This window comes from Thermobia domestica, chromosome 7 (assembly GCF_964235325.1).
Source record: "Thermobia domestica chromosome 7, izTheDome1.hap1.1, whole genome shotgun sequence".
Lineage (NCBI taxonomy): Eukaryota > Metazoa > Arthropoda > Insecta > Zygentoma > Lepismatidae > Thermobia > Thermobia domestica.
The window spans coordinates 70461646-70476593 of record NC_137460.1 but is presented as its reverse complement, the minus strand read 5'-3'; the positions used below and the strand labels follow the sequence as shown (position 1 = coordinate 70476593).

The window sequence follows — 14948 nt, the reverse complement described above, 5'->3', positions numbered from 1 at the left end:
CGATACAGTGAGCAGGATGTTTTGCTGATTGATGGCCAGTCAAACAACAAAAGCGTCCTTTTCCCTTTTTCGCTTCCGCCAAGGAGGATGGAATGAAAGTTAAACAGATGGAAAAAAACTTTCAGCACACAATAAATATCACACATGCAAAATGCACATGCACAAAACACAGTTCACTTAAATAACTTAAACTGGTATCAAAGTTTACGATGTCACGATTATTCCTGATATCCTAAGGCTGTGCAAAAAGTTCACGATATCCTAGGTTGTTCAAGATATCCTAGAGATGTTCAAGATATCCTAGGTTGTTCAAGATATCCCACAAAGCTGACACTAAATTATGTGGCGGGCCGGCGGTCTACGCAAACGCATACCGCCGGCCCGCCACAATTAATTGACACTCCTTTATTCTGCACATTTTTCTTATCCACTGGGTTGCAGCAGTTAGTAATATAATTGACAATACGTAACTAAAAATCGGTTATTAAATTGATCAGAGAAATAGAAGTATCAGAAATTATTTTCAGTTATCTGTATCTGAATATTTAGAATCTGTATTATAGTTCTTCTATACAATGGCGAATCATAAAGTAAGTTACCCTAGCTCGCCGCGGGAGCACGCTGTGTGTCGTGACTGTGGCCAATGCGGGGCAAGCTACAGTAACTGCTGACACGTCCGAGAGGAAGGTTTATGTGTTCTTCTGTCGTGTTGTGTGTGCAGAGCAGGCTAGATTCAATGGCGCGTCAACTGGATGTTCACTCTAAATTGACATTCCATTCGGCAATCAACGCGACTCCGTATTGTCAAACATTACACCGGTTGTGTAAGGAAATTAAAGAAAAGCGGCGGGGAAAATTGAGCGCCGATGTGATTTTGTTGCACGAGAATGTATCACCTAACACGTACCACCAAACGTTCGAACTGCTGCAACGATTCAAGTGGGAGGTATAGCAAAATCTTCCATGCAGTCCGCACTTAGCGCCATATGTTCTGTAAGTTGATAGAAGATCTCAGTGGACGACGATTCCAAAACGATGAGGAGGTGAAAGTAGCTGTCTCCAGGTGGTTACATAGCGCTGGAGGTGATTTCTATGCATCCGGAATCGAAAAGTTGGTTGGCCGTTACGAGAAATATTTACAGTCTCTTGGTGACTATGTAGAAAAGTGAACGTACAGTGTATGTTGTTATAGCCGTGTTGCCAATGTGTAGGTGATTTCATAAATGGCCATAACTTGGAAATGTAACTTACTTTTTGATTCGCCCTCGTAAAGTACACTGTAGGAATTATCTGGTAGAGATTTTTGCCTCATCAGTCGTGAATAGGGGAATGAAGTAAATTCAATATGTTAAAGAAATAAGTGAAATACGTTGATTGCATTTGTAAGAGTTTTCCTGTATAGTTTAATCCACTTATTCTGTGGTCTTGTTCACCAGTCTAAGTCATTCACATCAAAATTGTATCATTTTGTAAACGCATTTTGCAATTTTGGTGCAGGAGTTCTGAAATACAAGGTAATCAAAAAAGTTCTTGCCGTATTCATTTTGTATGGTGACTTGTACCTGTGATTGTGACTCATTCTTTCTTCCTCTTTGGTTATCTGAGTTCGAGGTGGCGGAAGAAGTAAGCATACAAAAACTGTTACCCACGGTTCTGTTGTTCTGAGTAGATACGTAGACTAAAGGAAGAACTTAACTACTTCTGTCAACAAAACTTAACTACTTCTGTCTACTATTCTAAGAAATGAAAAAGAAAAAAAGGAAAGGAAAAAACAAAAGATAATAGAAACAAAATGTCAAAATGCTACCGGATTGTATATTGTAGTCTTTCACTACTCATTCACCCACGGGTACTCCGTTGCAGTAGCTTCCTACTTTTTTCTTTTTTCTTAACCTACATTCAGATTTTCTATCCGTAGTTCTTCACTTCAAACCTCAAAAGAAGAGTTTGCTGTTTGTTTCAATATTTGCGTGCGAATTCGTGATTGCAGGAGTTAGTATATGTTTGGGAAACATTTTAGACAGTAGGTTTAAACTTATAGATTCAACAGTTTACTTCTTTCCCTTCTTTTCTCATCTTATTTAATGGAAATTCTGAATTTCCTCTCTGCTACAAAAAATCCCTCTAAAGCAGGATAGCCAGGATTCACTCAATTGAGTTTAATTTTGATTTTTGATTATATATTTGTATTATTTTTTGATAATTTTGGGGAACATTTTCATACAAGGAATTCTTCCTATCATCTCCATTTACTAATCAGTCAACTTTTGCCAGAGGCTGAAGGAAAAATTTAATGCCAAAAGTTGTGAATTACAGTATTCGCAGAATATTTAATGAGCATGGATGTACATAGTATCAGTTCAAATTTAAGAGACAATCAGGCAGTTCTTCTAGAGTTCTTGTTCCACTTTAAATACTGTTTTGCCCTTTTTGCAATTATATGTTTTCTTGTTAAAATGAGTGATAATTTATTTTGTTAAAATGGCTTTCATTTAAAAGCTGTAATTAATTATATGGTAATTTGTCTGTGAATTTCAGGTCGGGATATCAACTTAGATATCTTAAGAGTACAGGGCTACAGATTCTTCTGTAATAAAATCTGGAATGCCACAAAATTTGCGTTAATGTACTTAGGAAGTGACTTCAAACCAAATGTGAGGACAGAACAAGGGTCGAACACTACCAATTCTCGATCTACGTCATGTCTGAAGAATGGACTTATATCATTAAGTAATTTGAACTCAGAGAGTGCACTTAACTCATTAAACAATTACCTCGGGGACCATAGTTACATAGAGGGTTATAGACCGTCAAAAGCAGATGTTTTAGTGTTCGAAGCATTGGCAAGGAAACCTGAAAGTAATCGAATTCACCTTCTAAGGTGGTACAATCATATTGCGAGCTTCGGAGCAGATAAAAATGAGTTAAAATTGCAGAGTGGTGATTTTACAGGACGTTCAGTAGACAACGGACTGCCATCAAATAAGGTAAGACATGTAGAGGGTTATGTATTTCAATGTTTTTTTAAGGAACAGAGACAGTTTGCGGGTATTCGCAAATTCGCATGTGCACATCCACATTAATTAATCTATTAGAGAATGTAGAATTAATTTTAAAATAATTTTCATTGACTGTGATTTTTCGTAAAATGAATCACGTTGTTTTCGACGTCCAGCGAAGATATATTAATCCTCTTCGTTCTTCTATATAGTGGGAGCCGCACAAGCTTTGAAAGTTTTGGATATCTGAGCGAGACAGAGACGACAGGAAAGCCATTGTGTTTCAATGTAAGCTATTCGAATTTAACGACTTGTGCAATTGTTTCCGCACATACGCTGTCGCATTATATGGGAGAAGTACCATTGTTCTCATGACAGGCTTTTTGCAGTCTTGTGTTGCCAAGTATAGGCAGGCCGGCTCTACCATACGTGCAACACGTGCATTTGCACGGGCGGAAAGTGTCGAAAGGCGGCAAAATCTGTCGTAACTATATTATTTAAAATATATATTTCTTATTGAAAACAGACTTCAAGATGATGGTAGTTAAATTTACTAAGCTGACCTATTTGAATACTACTTTCATAAATCATGTTTAGGTCGCATTAGTTTAAGGTCACATGGACAGTGCTAAAGGAAATGATCAAACAAATCCTTTCTAAATGCGAGTGCCCTTTTCCTCCCGTTCGTTGTTCATAATGGGATAGCTTACTTAAATGGTTAAGATTTGTTCTTTCTAGGGAAAGGGGGGAGGGGAATGCCATTGCATGGAGCGGCAAATTGCCTAAGATCGTGCCTGAGTGTAGGTGGGAATATCTCGTTAAGCGGGAAATTTTGTATTGTGTGAAATCTGAAGCAGTGCATTAAGAATGTTTGAGCGCCTCTTTCAAAACCGAGGTTATATGAAACGTGGACCAACAACTTAACCAAGGATGTCGAGTTTTAAAAGTCAAGGGGAGTGATTTTATAGTTCATGATAGGGAAATCTCGGGTTAAGGAATACTACAAGCCTTAGTGGGGTCCTCCCCTGGAAAAGTTTGAAAATTGGCCTTCCTAAAAATGCAGTTTTAGGTTTGTTTGAAAGAAATTGAATTTTTTCGTCTATTTTCATTTTTTTTTCCACAGTGGAAAATATGTATCTTTTGAATGAGAATACCATTCAAACCAGAAGGGTTTAAAGGTATTCTAATCCTCGATCTAAATTCTCGTCACACCATTCTCAACACCGACTATTTGTGATATAAGAAATGTGAAAAATTTTAGCAAAAAACAACACGGTGAAATTGTCCTTCAATTTGTCACGTAAAAAATCCTCAGCGCCATAATTCCAGAACTTCACTTGTTTTCATCCCTGTCTTTCCAAAGTTTATATCTACCGCTCTATGAAAATATCGGACTCTACTATAATTTAAAAATTACGGTGAAATATCAGAATTTTTCCTCTGTTACTTTTGTTCTTGTTTCTTCTTTCCTTTTTGGAGCCGCGGTGGCTCAGTGCTAGAGCGTTCACCTCTGGTGCATGGGGTCCCGGGTTCAAACCTTCCTCCCGCCAAGTGAACTTTGTGGTGGACAAACACAGTGTGCGTGGTTTTTCTCGGGGTTCTCCCGTTTCCTCCCACTTTCTTCATTCCACCATTTCATTCATTTCTCATAATCACCGTCTTCTTTAGCCTAACCGGCATAACCGTGGGACGTAAAACTCAAAGATTTCATTTTTTTCTTCTTTCCTTTTTGTTTTTCATCATTCTTTTGTCTTTTTTTGTGTGGGTACTTGAGCACCGGAGCACCTCCGTAGTCGGCGTCCCCTGAGCTTAACTTGGAATCCAAATCATATGAGCTCCGCTGAACCCAGGTCTTCGGTGCCGAAGACGCGTACGCTAACGTGGCCACGAGGGAATCTAGAGTGCTTTTACGTCAGACACTTACGTCATGATTATTTTCAATTATTTTTGTGAGAATAAATTCTTTCCTGTGTTTACTTGAAAGCTTGCGTGGTGACGTTTACATTATTTTTATTCACATCGAAATTTGCAACAAAGTGCGATATGAATCGTGTTAAGGACTTTGAAGAACAGGAGTTTGTTTGTTTAACTGAAAGAGAAAGTGAAAATTAAAAATAATAGCAGACCAAAGCCCCTCATAGATTTGAATCAGGTCAGTAAATTCTGTAAAAAAGCAGGGGAATTACAAGAAAGTTTTAATATTTCTGTGTACGATAATTATGATTTGGTGTGTGAATATGAAGTAACAAATCGCTAGTTCCGCTTTCTGTATTTATTATTCTAGTTTGGGAGAGATGAGACTTGGACCAATAAGGGATTTGGTGACTCAAGTCATTTGAAATTAAATGATGAAACCCGAAAATTCAAAACTTTACATAAATACGGTGTTGAGAGTTTTTTTTAAAGTGTTTCTTCTTCTTCTTCTTCTTCTTCTTCTTCTTATTATTATTATTATTATTATTATTATTATTATTATTATTATTATTATTATTATTATTATTATTATTATTATTATTATTATTCCTCGTGGTAGGTCCTGGGACTAATGAGGATTTTTTCTTCTTAATTTTGAGGAAATGTTTCTTCTATGTTTCTCGATTTCCAGCTTCCTCTTTTAACTCCAATATTTTCTTTTATTTTTCAAATCATCGATCAGTTGTGTTCTTCCTATTCCTCGTTTTCCTTCCATCTTTCCTTCTATGGTGGTATGAAGAAGACAACTTCTTCGTAAGATCTGTCCAATCCAATTGGCCTTTGTACGAAGGATAGTGGCTAGTAGCATAATTTTCTTTCTTATCCGTTTTAAAACATCTTCGTCCATTTTATTTTTTCCGTTTTCCTTTAACAACACATCTCGTCCATTTTATCTTCTCCGTTTTCCTCCAACAACACATCTCGAAGCTCTCTAAACATTTCTTCTCTAACTTCCATAATGTCCAAGCCTCGGGACCATAAAGTCCAATACCCCGTATATGAAGCTCCAATACAAGTGCTAAATCATTTTATTTTAACAACAAAGAATCGAAGGAATTTTTAGAACATCGACGAAGGCCGATAAATCTAAAGAAACTATTCTCGTATTTAAGAGAAGAATAACCGTAAAAAAAAATTGAAAATCGCTTATCGTGGTTTCTAAACCTAAACTTTACGACTACAAAGCTCTATTGCTAGTCGTTCACCTGTGGACAACATTTTCTATGTTCCGCTTATTCCAAATACTGTAATAAATAAATAAATAAATAAATAAATAAGAAACGGGAAAATAATTTTTCAGTAGTCTGGTGAAAAACATGTTTATACTTAAACAAGATGTAAGGTGAATAGCCAAGATTTTTTGAACAAGACTGTACGTACAGGAATACCTCGATTATCACGGCTATTGTTGGCGCGAAAAATGCCACAATTGCCAGTTGTAAAGAATTATATTATAAATTACAAATATAAGATAAGGCAACATGGATTTATGATCCAACGAAGAAGTACCTCGCAAGAGGCTGAAGTGAATGAATAAATATTAAGAGAAATGTATTAAACATGTAGTGATTTTTTTTTTAGGTTAATCTTTATTTGTATAAAAGGAGTACGTAAGGAGAATAATATCCACATGCACTAAAGGTAAAGGCGGACAGTTAATGCTGAATAGGTACCGTCCATTAAAAATAAAGCACTACAAGAGACGAACTACTTGGAGGAGCAAAGTTTCGAACAAAATATAATTATGTTTTCATATGTAATGGGATACATCTCTCGGACGTGATAATTGGAATTCGGTGCTCAGTATTGGAATTTTGCTCCAATTATAAACCACGATAATCGAGGTATTTCTGCATCATATTATTAAGATTTCATACTTGACAAATAACACAAATATGGATATCTAATTGAGGATTGATCAATTTCAGCCTCTTGACTTCTTGTATGACCGATTCCGTTACTAGTTCTTGATACAGACAAGTGTGTAGATACTTTACTCAGTAACTTGTTGGAAAAAAAAAGAAAAGAAAGCAGAGTAATAGCGGAGTTGTTCATTTGTGATAACTTATGTGTGGTGTATTTGCTTTAATACAAATTACATGTTCATTTTTGATTCATAATGTGAACTTCTAAGTTCCATTATTGTTGAATTAAAGATTAATTGCATTCATTGTTACTTAAAGAACGTAAGGCATATATATTTTTAACATTAATCTCCATGTTCCTTAGGACAGATCTTGTGAATCTGTTACTGGCAGAAGAAGACTGATTAGTCTAAAATATAACACATGATTACTTACAACATGTTCTCAGAGAACATGAAAGTGAGAGTTAAAATTATATTAGCATTTATCATGTTGGTTGTGTCAGTGTTTTTTGCATACAATAATCAATTAAACTTCGCGAGTTCCCATTTATTTTCCTAAAGTGTTTAATTTCTCCGTTGATGAAACAGATGTGTTGATGAAGAAACTATAAATATTTATTAGGTCTTCATTTTTATTTAATGATAAATACATATTAATTTTTTAAAGGAGTTTGGTTTACCTAAGTTTGGTTTGGTTTGGTTATCTATCCTCCTGCTTTCTCTTATATTATTTGCTCTATTAGATCAACATTTGAAACTGGAAGTTCAAACCGGAAATGATATATATTGGGACGCTTAATCTATTGCAGGAGACCACTTCTCACGAGCTATTACCGTTTTTGCTCTATAGTGATAACCGTTAAAACCGGAAATAGCTGTAGGTCCACGTGTCATAATACTGTGGACCTCCATCACTTTTGGCCAGAATGTAGGTCAAAAGTTAGACTAGAGGTTAGCGTTCGTTTGAGCAGCGAGGCTATATGAGATTGGATCTACAACTTAACATGGGATCTGAACCACATGGGCTGCCGCTAGGACCAAGAGTTAGAAATCGAGTTCGTTGATGGAGGTTATATTCAGACCGGAAGTGGTAGAAATAAACTATTTCCGGTTTTAACTATAGAGCAAAAACGGTAATAGATCACGAGAAGTGGTTTCCTGCAACCGATTAAGCGTCCCAAGAGTATATTCCGTTTCCATCCTTAACTCACTGCTAAAACCGGAAGTAATAGAAATCCATTAACACCTCCAGTTTCAATATTGCTCTGATAGAGCAAAAACTATAAGAGATAGCAGGAAGCGGTTTTTTGGAATCGATTTAACGTTCTAAAAATAACTCTCTATTGAAACCGGAAGTGTCAGAAATCAACTGTTTCCGACTTCAACGTTGATCGCTATAGAGTAAAAGCCTGTAATACAGTAAACATCGAAAAGTGTTTTTCTAGAATCAAGCGTCCCAAATCATATTCCATCTCCAGTCTAATCTCTATATACTAAAACCGGAAGTGATTTTGTACTGCTACTTCCGGTTTCAGTATTGAGAAAATATCACGCCATAGAAACCAATTTCCATTATGTGATGTACACATGACAGTGGTACTTGTTTACGCATGTGCAAGTAATAATACTATCATGTTACGGAAAGAACTAAGCAAATGATTTTGTTACAGTTAAGCGGCCGAGAGTCTCCAATGGACCTTTGGATGCTGAGTCGTGTAGCGGCAGCTGTAGAAGCTTGCAATAAAGGTTTTGAACAGTATGATTTCCCAATGGCTACGACGGCGTGTTATAATCTGTGGCTATATGAACTCTGTGACGTTTATTTGGTAAGCTCCTTTATTTTTTTATAAAGAAATCTATAAAAATTTTTTGTGTTAATCAGTCTTCATTTTTATTTCATTTTAAATAGAAAAAGAACTCTGTAATTTAGTTCAAAGAGTTGCAAATTGGATCATCAAAATCATCAGAATGGTTTATCGATAAACCATTTAATCAAATTATATTAGAAAATAAGTACTGTCGTAGATATTGTCCAGAAAATGTAGATATAAGAAACTAAATTATAGAATAAGGAACCAGTCGATGTTGTTTCCGTAAAATTTGAAATCTGAGACATTAAAAAGTTACAAAATGTTATAATTTAAACTGACCATAATCATATATTTTAAAAATTTTACAGAGTATCGGTCAAATAGATTAACGAGTACATTAAATTTGTGACTAAATTTAAGAATTACCTGGCAATCTTAAAAAAATATTTATCCGAATATATTTTAATCAATATGACAACAAAATGATATATTTCAGCTTGATGGGCATGAAATTTTAGATGGTTAGACTAACTTACTTTAAATGAAATTTTAACTACATTGTTTAGAAAATACTGCTGAGTTGACAATTGACTTATAATTTACTATAATTATTATTTTCCTTGTAGCGTATTGTCTGAGGTTTTAGTACTATGTAATATTTTTACAAGTTGTGTATTTTTTGCTTACAAGCTGTTTGCAAGACCCAAATAAAGTAGTTGTTACTATGCATGGAGCTTTCAAACAACGGAAACAGATAGATATGCAAGGTGTAGTAGTAAATAGTTTTATGCGTTCGAAAAATAGAGTAGTCTTAATTTTAAAGGAAGTACTGAGTGTTTTATTAGTAGTATTTGTGTCAGGGAAACATAAAGATCAGAAATACTTATAATGAGTTATGTAACATATCATGCTGTGGGCATTTGTTTTATAGAAATTGGGTTAGCATTTTCTAGTAAGAAAACAGGGAATTTCTTAAGTACTGTCATTTCTAACTGTATGTATTGTGACGTCATGGCCTGTTGCTCGTGTTCTCAGTAAACTATTTAGACAGCAAGAAGACAGCAAATCTACCATTGATAGAAATGGTGATAGAAATAGTAATAGCCTATCGTTGATAGAAATGGTGACAGGCATTTCTATCATTGATAGAATGGTGACGGTCTACCATTAATAGAAATTGTGACAGCCTACCATTGATAGAAACGGTGATAGAAATAGATATAGCCTACCGTTGATAGAAATGGTGACGGGTATTTCTACCATTGATAGAAATTGTGATAGAAATAGATATAGCCTACCGTTGATAGAAATGGTGATGGAAATAGTGATACCCTACCGTTGATAGAAATGGTGATATGAATAATGATAGCCTACCGTTGATAGAAATGGTGATAGAAATAGTGATAGTCTACCATTGATAGAAATGGTGACAGGTATTTCTAGCATTGATAGAAATGGTGATAGCCTACCGTTGATAATGCTGATAGATAAACAAGATCGTTTCGCAGATGCACTACTCGTGGATTTAGGACTAATGAATACTACCAATACTTGTTTTATTCCATTCTACCTAACTATTTCCCTCGCCTTCTTTGCTCAACCTATTGTCTCTCTCCTGGCTCTGATTGTAAAAGGCCACTTCTACGTCATACAACGACGACTTGGAAATGACTTATCTAGTGTTTGATCTTCAAATAGTAATTACAGTATAATGAAATTTATTGATTAATTGGTAACACTTTAATGAGGATAGCAGCAGCGAGACTATTTGTCACTGTCACAATGTAATACAATGATTTTAATGAATACGTCATTGGTAGGTAACCATAAAAATAAATTAGTGGGCTAAAATAATCCCTGATTGAAATAAATTTAAATGTTTCGTACAGTCTTCTGTGTTCACTATTGATGCGAATCTACATTATCGGAAATGCATCATTTTGTTTATTATGTATTTTATTATTTTTTCAGGAATATCTAAAGCCTATATTCCAAGGAGGTGACGCAGAAGCTATTCAAACTGCTAAAAATACTCTTTACATAACGCTAGATGTAGGTTTGCGACTTCTATCTCCGTTCATGCCATTCATCACAGAAGAATTGTTTCAGAGGTTGCCCAAAAAATCAGACAGTGCTCCACCTAGTATCTGTGTGACACCGTATCCTGAGGTCGAGGAGGTAAGTTAATTATTTTATAGTTGGATATCAATGTATCGTCATCCTCAATATAAAGTTCGCATATACTGTAACTTCCACATTTTCATTAATAACTCAGTTTTCTTACTATATTATCGCTTCTTTGTGTTTTCCTTAACAAAGCAGTGTAATAACAAATAATTATTTATTATTTTGGAGAAAAAATAGAGCAAAATAAAATTATAAGCAAAAAACCTTTATTCTTATGAAACCTTAGTCTGTCAAATAATTACGCGAAGAATATCCCATGGGAAATTACAAGGAAAATGACATAGTGCACAGGTATTAGGAACACTCACTAACATGTAAAACTATTGAACAGAAACATGAACTAAACAGTCAATTACGTATTTCTGCGTTGAATATGCAATTCACACTTCGTGCACAGTTCCAATATGCAAAATCAGTCAATATCTTCAGTTGAAATTACAAATATAGGGAAAAAATGACTATTTAAAACTTCAAGTGTGAACCTGCAAGTGTGGATATATTAGCAATATTACAACGTATTCTTTCATAAGTTGTCTCGGTGGTCAAACGTGTTTAGTAGTGCTCTTGAAGTTCTAGCATCGGAGAGCGGCAGTTCGAATCTGATTCCGGGAAGATTTTGTTTGTTTGTTTGTTTGGTTTTGTGTTGTTTGTTTGTTCAATATATGGAAACACTAATAAAGTTTCTTCAAATATAAAGCTCTGTTTTGAAGTGCTTGAAGAAAACAAATTCATATCAACTATCACGTTTCAAAGCCCAGCTACATTTATTCACTCTGTCATTATTCATATACGAAGACGCTAAAATGAGAAACGTTAACATTGTTATAATGAGAACAGATTTCTGATTTGAATATCAACCTTATATCACACATCCGACTGAAAATTATTCATGCTCCTGGTACCTATTGTAATATACAGGCGTATATATAGAGAAAAAGAGAGAGAAAACAGTGTATGCTTGTATTTTTAATTACAACATAAAAAGTTAGTGTAATTCATAATCTGGATTCTTATAAAGCGATTTAAACGCCTGAAGCGACTTAAGTGTTCATAAAGCTTCTTTTTCTTGAAGCTTTTGTAATTAATGTCACAAATAGTCCGATGCTTTGTAATATGTGCCAAATAAATAAATGCATGTTTTTAGCAGGATAGTATCATCTACTTTTGCTTCTATTGATGGTATAAAAATAATGTTGAGTTGATTTTCACATTCCTTTCAGAAGCGAGGCTATATGAGACGTTTACCTACTGATTAGCGTGGAATCCGAAGCACATGAACTCACACCGGGAATCGAACCGGCTCTCTTACATCAAAAATGTGTACGCTAAGCGCTTAGCTACGAAGGAACTCGCTGTGAAACTAGAATACCACACATTACCCTATATTACTTCACCGACAGATTTCTGTTTTATGATCAGTTAAAATAGTATTTCTGGACATCTACAAAAATCTCACAAATGTGACATTTTAAACCCCCTCTCCGTTGTTAGGATACGCATTTCAATAAAAATGGCGTGACAACAACCCAGTCCTAAATAGGTGTTAACTATGTTAATAAAATTCATTTCAAACGGTTCAGCCATTTTTCGTTATGATAAACAACGTGTTTTTCATTTATATGCTATGCAGATATAGATTAATAGTATTATTACTGTATTGTCATTTATTTATTTAAGTTATATATATTCATATAAAAAATGAGATGTTATGTTTAATGTTTAACAGTACCTAGCATTTTCCATGTTATCAACACTGAAGTAGCGAATTTTGTGTCTAATATTTATATTATATTCAATTTAATGTGTCACGCTAGTAGCAAATTAAGCATGAATGCGAAAACATTGTTCAGTTTCAGTTCTCAAGAGATTTTCTTTCCTGTCTTTCTGTTATTTTGTCAATAGCTTACAAAACACTGGCATCAGACTTTTGCATGTATATTCTTTAACATTTTTTCCATATACTTTTTTCAGAGTTCAACGGGAATCGACCCTTAACTGGAATCGAATAATTGAATGCAATACTAAATTCCATGTACAGTGAAAAAAAAATAAGTAAAATGATGAGATTGACAATTTAAACTGCACAGTATTGCAAAGCTGGCGGTGTAAATATTTACTCCATTACGCAAACTCTGTTTCAAATACAACCATTATTATACACTTCATTTTCATAAACTTGTTCTTATAGCAAACATATCAATTTCCTAATTAAATTCAATTTATGGATAATTTTGTCTTACATATCAGCTGTAACTCATGCTATAAACTATACAATAAGCTAACATTCGATGTAAATAAATAAGAAATGTAAGATGTTACAGATTCTGGAATTGCAATTTAATTCAATTTTAAGCAGTATACATTTTCTATATGATTGTTCAAATTGCTTTATAAAAATCCAAATTATGATTTACACTAACTATTTTAATTAAAAATACAAGCATATATACAATATTTTATCTCTCTCTCGCACTCTCACTCTCTTTCTACATATACACCTGTGTGTTGCAATAGGTATCAAGAACATGAATAATTTTCATTTTTTTATGTATGGTTTAAGGTTGATATTCAGATCACAAATCTGTTCTCATTATAACGGATGTGGTATTAACGTTAATAAGGATTGTTAACGTTCCTCATTTTAGTGTCTTCGTATAATAATCTAAATGATGAACATAGTGAATAAATGTGACTGAGCTTTGAAAAGTAATTGTTCATCTGGTCTTGTTTTTTCAAGCACTTCAAAGTACAAATTTATATTTTAAAAAAGATTTCACTATATTGAAAAAAAAAAAAAAAAAAAAAAAGGAAAGAAAGAAAAAAGCTTTCGACACTCAGGCTCGAACTGCCACCCTTCGATTCTAGAATTTCAACAGCATTGCTAAACCCGCTTGGCCACGGAGGTATGTTACGAAATAACGCCTTGTAATATTACAAATAGAATCGCTCCAAGCATAGGTTTACACTTGGAGTTTTAAATAGCCATTTTCTGTCTTTTTCAGTAATTTCAACAGAAGATATTGATTGATTTCCCATATTGGAACTTTGCGTGAAGTGTGAATTGTATGTTCATCTCAAAAATACATTATTTTATGTTCTTTCAATTTTACGTATTTGTGAGTGTTCATAATACCTGTGCACTGTGGAGTCATTTTCCCTCAAATTTCCCACGGGATATTCTTCGCGTAATTATCTGACAGACCAAAGTTTTATAACAATCAAAGTTTTTTGCTTATAATTTTCTTATTTTGCTTTATTATTTTTTCTCAAAAATCATAAATTATTATTCATTACTACACTGCTTTGTTTGGGAAAGCACAAAGAAGCGATAATATATTAAGAAAACTGAGTTATTAATGAAAATGTAGAAGTTACAGTATATGCGAACTTTTTATTGCGGATGACGATACAAGGTTTTGAAGAGTTGAAATATGTGAAGTGACAGTTTCATTTTGGTCCTGTTAGCTGCTTTAGTTTACAAATACCTTTCTCTGTTTTACTTAACAATACCGTTTCATCAACATCATAATTGTAAATTCCCGATTTCAGCGTCCTGTTAGGAATAATTTGAAAGTTTATGATAGTCAGTATTTAGCAGCCAATATGTAACGATATGGGTAGCAGTAGTTAGTAATGTAATTGACATCTAACTAAAAATTTGTTATTAAATTTATTAAAGAAATGGAAGTATCTGAAATTATTTCTAGACATCTGTATCTGAATTTTTAGAATCTGTATTATAGTTCTTATATAAAAATACACTGTAGGAATTATCTGGTAGTTGAGGTTTTTGCTTTTGAGTCGCGAATAGGGAAGTGAAGTGGATTTAATTTGTTAAAGAAATAAATTAAATATTTTTGTTAAAGAAATAAGTGAAATATTTCGTTGATTGCACTTGTAAGAGTTTTCCAATATAGTTGAATCCACTTATTCTGTGGCCTTGTTCACCAGCCTAAGTCACTCATATCAAGATTGTATCACTTTATAAATACATATTGCACTTGTGGTGTAAGAGTTCTAAAGTAGAAGTAAGACCTTTTCATAAATTGGTTGTTAATGTTTTTTAAAAAAATGCGGCGATTTCTTTATGAAAGAACTGCAAATTTAACC

The 14948-nt window shown here is 34.0% G+C and overlaps 1 protein-coding gene across 2 annotated transcripts in view; it reads left to right on the top strand.

Annotated features, from left to right (window-relative positions):
* The window catches only part of ValRS (Valyl-tRNA synthetase), a 104743-nt gene that overhangs the window by 73127 nt on the left and 16668 nt on the right, over nt 1-14948 (top strand). For both annotated transcript variants that reach the window (XM_081764823.1, XM_081764821.1), the window contains 3 exons: nt 2539-2987; nt 8511-8666; nt 10623-10829. In XM_081764823.1, coding sequence (XP_081620949.1) covers nt 2539-2987; nt 8511-8666; nt 10623-10829 — 812 coding nt within the window. The remainder of the gene's footprint in view (nt 1-2538; nt 2988-8510; nt 8667-10622; nt 10830-14948) is intronic.